Source organism: Pteronotus mesoamericanus, unplaced genomic scaffold, assembly GCF_021234165.1.
Source record: "Pteronotus mesoamericanus isolate MK-2021 breed Mesoamerican mustached bat unplaced genomic scaffold, CSHL_Meso_final contig_2, whole genome shotgun sequence".
NCBI classification, from domain to species: domain Eukaryota; kingdom Metazoa; phylum Chordata; class Mammalia; order Chiroptera; family Mormoopidae; genus Pteronotus; species Pteronotus mesoamericanus.
Genome location: NW_026555084.1, coordinates 19,520,016 through 19,526,090, shown reverse-complemented (window position 1 = coordinate 19,526,090; position 6,075 = coordinate 19,520,016). Strand labels below are relative to the sequence as shown.

At 44.5% G+C, this 6,075-nt stretch overlaps 1 protein-coding gene across 1 annotated transcript in view; it reads left to right on the top strand.

Annotated features, from left to right (window-relative positions):
• Positions 1-2,856: 2,856 nt before the first annotated feature.
• The window catches only part of KCTD16 (potassium channel tetramerization domain containing 16), a 193,844-nt gene continuing 190,625 nt past the window's right edge, over positions 2,857-6,075 (top strand). Inside the window, exon 1 of the mRNA XM_054568238.1 lies at positions 2,857-3,688. Within this exon, the coding sequence (XP_054424213.1) occupies positions 2,857-3,688 (832 nt within the window). The remainder of the gene's footprint in view (positions 3,689-6,075) is intronic.

Sequence of the window (6,075 nt, the reverse complement as noted above, 5' to 3'; positions counted from 1 at the left end):
AGAAAAAAAACTTTTGAATCGAACTTTTGGTTCAGCTAAGATGCCAGACCTGCACTGACATCTTAGCGACAGTAGATGGCGATATCAGTGTACCAAATAATAAACATTTCCTTGGTTGGTCCAGCATTAAGATCCCAATGATTGAGGCCAGAACATGTAACACAGGTTAAAGGAACAAGGTCAAATATAAACAGGTGTTAAGAGTGTCAGCTAATACTCTCAATGTGTTTGGTAACCTGATAGTCATTGAAACAAAAGCTTGTTAGACTAGAAATTAATTTATCACACTGCTGAGTCTATCTTAAGCTAAGTATTGTATCCTATAATATGGGATACACGTGTATCCCATAAAATATATCTAATTCATACTTCCCTGTCATTTTTGGTTTTTATATTTTTTTAAATAGCAATTGTTTGGGATTGAGTGTGGCTCACATATATTATTCATAGATGAAATATTATATTCTTACTGAGAATGTGAGTCCTAAGACACTAGTGTTTTAAAGGGGAAATGGCTGACTTACTGTAAACTGTTGGCTGGGCCATTATTGACTGGCAGGATCAACTGGAAGCACTTTGTTAGTGGATTAGGTTGCCCTGGAAATGCCTTCCTGAAACTCTAATGATGCACTTAAGGGAGTCCTCTGGGACAGGAGTAAACTCTTAGCAGGCGTGTCTTCCACCAGAGACCTGGGGAGCAGAGTGGGGAGGGCTGGCGCGGGGGCACGCCCAAGAAGATGCTCAGTAAGGACGCGGCCCCAGAGAAAGGTTGCAGGTTACTGTTTCTTACAGGTGAGTTAAGATAATAACTCAGCGGTGTAAACTGTGGGCTTTCTGAGGGTATCAGTGCTTCATGTATTCTTTTGAAAAAGCATGGATTCCAGAGAGACTGTAAATATTTATTTACTTATTTGCTGGGGGCGTTGGCAGAGGGATGGCGCAGGAGGAAAAAATAGAGCAGAGTGAGCGAACTGGTTTAATTCCCTTTGGTTTAAAAAACAACAGCTAACTATAGTTTGAACGTTGGGATCATTCGTTGTGTTTTGCCTCTTTTTTTTTTTTAAAGCAAGGTTTAGAAGGGAAATTTGCCCTTCAGCAGAAATTCAGTGCCTGTGCAAAGGGTTTGTTTGTAGATTTTTTCAAGTGAAAAATCACTTACATTTCTCTCTCCACTGGTTTGGGGCTTGTTTGTGGGGGTGGGGGGCCGGCAGTGGAGGTATAAAGAGAAAAAAAGACTAAGCAAAGGCCCTTGGAAACTCCAGACTTCCCGACAGAGCAGGGAGGGAAGTGGCTGCGTAGCCCGGCGTCCCCGCCCCAAGCCCGGTGCGCCTGGGAGTCGCGTGCCCACGGCCGGCGCGCGGCGTCCCCATACGGTCCCGGCAACCTGTCACTGAGGAGGACGTGACTCGGAGCTGCCTCCGCTTTCTCCAAGCCATATTCCTTTAAGATGATGTAATAGTCATTTCCCTGGATGGTTTCTTGCCTGCACTGCTGAAACAACAGCAGTCCAACTGCACTGGGAACTGTGGAACCGCCCAGCTCCGTCGCCCGCCTGAGCAGCCAGAGCCCGGGACCCGCCGGCATCTCTGCGCTTAGGGGGCGCCGGCTCCCACCCACTTCACCGGCTCCCACCGGCTCTCACCGGCTCCCACCGGCTCCCGAGGGCTGCCTCCGGCTCCCAACGCTCTCAACACTCCCAACGGCTCCCAACGGCTCCCAACGGCTCCCACCTGGCTGGGAACATGGGAGCCCGTTCGCCCTTGCCGGCAGGTGGGATGGCTACCTGGGACCCCAGAAGGGCACTGCTGTCTCTCTTCCTGCGTCTGGGCTTCCTGAAAAGCTTCTAAGTCCTGGTACCTCTTGCAACTCTCTTCTGTTTTAAGGATTCTTGCTGAGGCTTTGAATATTTTTTTTTTTCCTGGAGACGCTTTGGTTGAATATTTTTCTCTGCTTTCAACCCAATCACCTCTCATCACCGTTTAACTTTTTTGTGACTTATTTTAACTTGAGATTAAAAGTGAATATATACGTACATACATACAAATATACATTTCTATAAATAAATTATCTTCTAAGGGCACCTCTCTCTGGCACTTTTCATTAATGGGCTCAATGTGGCTGTGCATTCTGACTGCTTTGCAAATGCTTTTTCAGAGGACTGAGTTTCCAGCACTTAATAAGGTAAGTTCTGAGGTTTATTGATTTTCCTGTCCAGCTGGGGGGGAAAAATCTCCTTTTAGAAGTTGAAAATTGCATATCCCTTTAAAATATTGAAATACAAATAGAAACGTTTTTAATACTAATTGCTGGAGACAGAGGCGTATGGATAAACGTGTAGATATAAAATAGCTTGACAGAAGCTATTGCATTAGAGAAAGGCTGAAATCAGTAGTTTCAGGGCTGCTTATGTAAAATAATCTCTCCCTCCCTCCCACTCTCTCTGGATCCCTCCCTCCCTCCTCCTCCCTCTCCTCTTCCTCTCTCCAGCAGCTCCTTTTTTTCTGACTCATGCTGGGTTTGAGGAAATAATTTTCTCTTTTTTCCTTTAGACAGATCTCTGAGTAACTGGGGACCTGGCCTGCCTTCTCTACTGAACCTGGGGGAAGATCGAATGGAGATGAGTTGATTATATTCCATGAAGTAATAGCTCACCACCAGCCAGGGTTTAAACTACTTCACCCGTGGACTCTTCTAAATTTTGCTTTCTTGGGGAAAAACACTGGGGTAAGCGGAGGTCATTTTTAATATGTTAGCATCTTTTTCCCTCTCTTACAAGTTGATGTAAAGGATAAGGCTGTGACTCCTTTGGATTGTACCTTCAAATCAAAATAGGAGGAGGAGGACAAGAAAGGGACAATGGCTCTGAGTGGAAACTGTAGTCGTTACTATCCTCGAGAGCAAGGGGCCACGGTTCCCAACTCCTTCCCTGAGGTCATGGAGCTGAATGTTGGGGGTCAAGTTTATTTCACTCGCCATTCCACCTTAATAAGCATCCCTCACTCCCTCCTGTGGAAAATGTTTTCCCCAAAGAGAGACATGGCTAACGATCTCGCCAAGGACTCCAAGGGAAGGTTTTTCATTGACAGAGATGGATTCTTGTTTCGTTACATTCTGGACTATCTCAGGGATAGGCAGGTGGTCCTGCCTGATCACTTTCCAGAAAGAGGAAGACTGAAAAGGGAAGCTGAGTACTTCCAGCTCCCAGACTTGGTCAAACTCCTGACCCCTGATGAAATCAAGCAAAGCCCGGAGGAATTCTGCCATAGTGACTTTGAAGATGCCTCCCAAGGAAGCGACACAAGAATCTGCCCCCCTTCCTCGCTGCTCCCTGCCGACCGCAAGTGGGGTTTCATTACTGTGGGGTACAGGGGGTCCTGCACCATGGGCAGAGAGGGGCAGGCAGATGCTAAGTTTCGGAGAGTTCCCCGGATTTTGGTTTGTGGAAGGATTTCCTTGGCAAAGGAGGTCTTTGGAGAAAGTTTGAATGAGAGCAGAGACCCTGACCGAGCCCCAGAAAGATACACCTCCAGATTTTATCTCAAATTCAAGCATCTGGAAAAGGCTTTTGATATGTTGTCAGAGTGTGGATTCCACATGGTAGCCTGTAACTCCTCAGTGACAGCATCTTTCGTCAACCAATATACAGATGACAAGATCTGGTCAAGCTACACTGAATACGTCTTCTACCGTAAGTGCACAGGGTTCTTTTGATTTTTCATGTGTACTGATTCTCTTTACTGATGTGTATGTTCGGTGTCTAAGGAATGTTATTTAGGGATTTTTTTTTTTTTAACGAGGTATAGCTAGAGTATTAGAGGTTATTACAACTCTCATATCTTACCAAAGGCGACTCTTATCTGTTTTCCAGTTGAAGCTGCAGAACATTAAAAGGCTTCAAAAATCACAAGAGGCAAATGATATTGGTATAGGTGTTATGTGAGATGAAAACAGACATTTATATCTGTTTGCCAGATATTGAATTGTGAAATATGGTGATGATGAGAACTTGGCTCTTGGTCCACGAAGGTGGGCGGACTCAGTGCATGAAGAGCTGCTGTCTATTCTTTTATCTGAACTTTGGGGGTCTATTAAGCTGGTTGCTGAAGACTTGCTTTTTCATCAGGGGCTTTGAAAACAAGTGGATTTTGTACTGAATGGCGTGGTTTTGGCTAGGTGGCAGTATAGACTGACAAAAGCCCCCATTTCTCCCTCCCACTCAAGTCTAAAGTTTGCTTTTATAGCCTTTACGAATCTGCTTTTTGATTCTTTAGTATTTTGTACTGAGACTTGAGTTGCACTGCAGACTTAATTAGCTGACTTCATTTAAGATTCATCTAAAAGGAGCTAGAGCCTTGAGAATTGTCAATCACATGAAAACATCTAGTCAGCTGAGGTGGAGGTGATAGAATTACTGACATAAAAGGGAAAAAGGGAAGGGAAACTATTGTACTGAAGCTTTTTAACTCGGTTTCTTAGAGGTCAGTCCATTTGCTTAAATGGCAATTTTCGGCACAGATTGCCTTGCTTTAGGAAATGGCATGTTTTAGATAAATTTTAAGCCGTTAGCCTCTGAAAGGAGAGCAGTAAATCAGTCATAAAGTTTAGTGCTTGATTTAACTGCTGATGTTCAACAGGCCTGGGAGTTGGGAAGTGAATTCCATAAAAAATATGCTTCCAGTGTTAACTTTCTATTTTCTTTCTTATTTTAAGGCAAACCCATACATTTAGGGGGTTGAAATGCCAGGATTTATTAAAATAGAAAGGTACAAATGAACTCATTTTCACCTCCAGTTGTGCTTATTCCTTTGGAGATGGTGCTGGTGGAACGCTGGTGAATTGGTCAGTGGGAAGTCAGGTTGTTCTGCACTGAGTTATACACATTGGGTTTTTTAGAAGTGAAGTTGTGTGGATTGTGTAGAAAGGACAGCCTGTGGAGAAACATGAAATCAGCTCTTAGTTCTGAAGCGTATTGATGTGTAGTAACAAGCATGATTTGGTCTAATAACCCTATCTATGGCCTTTATCTATAATCTATATCTTCCTCTGTGCTGGAGCTCAGTCACAGATACCATTCTTCATTCTGGTGAATTTCCCACTAGTGTAGAGATAAGGCTCTAGCTTTTTAGCCTTCTGTGGAGGAATCTGACATTATCTGTGACCCTGTATGACAAATAACTTCCCCTTACTTTTTGGAAAAAATGTACCTTGGAGTTCAAATCTAGGTTTGTGATATTTACCTTGTTCTCCAATTTCTAATATTTGAAAACAGCATCTTCAAACGCTTCAGTCACATAAAAACATACTAGCTCTATCCCCCAAAAAGACCACGATAGATTTCTGATTACTCGTTCGTCTAAATGAGATCAGGAGCCTGAAATGTACTTGCCTGCTAGCAAAGTGTCATTTCTGTGCCCACCAAAGACTCATGCATCTGACACTGTGTCCTCTTTAGGTTCCTCTGGGCAGGCTCTGTTCTCCTGACCATATAATTGTTCTCTCTTCATTGGGCTGCGGAGAGGGTGGTGAGGAGCAGTTTGCTCTTCATCCCTCCAAGGACAGGCCAGTACAAACACACAGCAACTTTATATTGCACAGCATATATGTTGCTCATGATGTGTTTCCCCTTTGTGCCTCTAATGTCCAGAGCTCAGTGTTAACCCTTCCTCTGTCTTAGGACCAAGAAAACTGACAGCTGGCTTTCTAGGGTGCATAACAGCTTCCTTGCAGCTGCTTAGCCATAATTATTTAATTAGAGGCTGCCAACTGTGCCTATATAAGCATTAATTCATCAAGCTGTTGTGCTCTGGTTAATGGGCTGAAACTATTGGGAGGTGCTCTAAAGCTGAGTGCATGCAATCTTTGGTGAGCAAGCGCTGGCCCCACCAAGCCCCACCAAGAGCTATAGAGCCTCAGGGCAATGTGCACGTGCAGAACGGAGAGCTGCGAGGGCTGAAGGCAGGAGCCTGAGCCTTCGAGACTGGAAAAGGAGGTGCGCACTCCAGGCAGTGCCCCTGCATCCTCAAAAACTTCCCCCTCCCAAACACACACACGTTCTTCACAGAGCAACTCAACTTC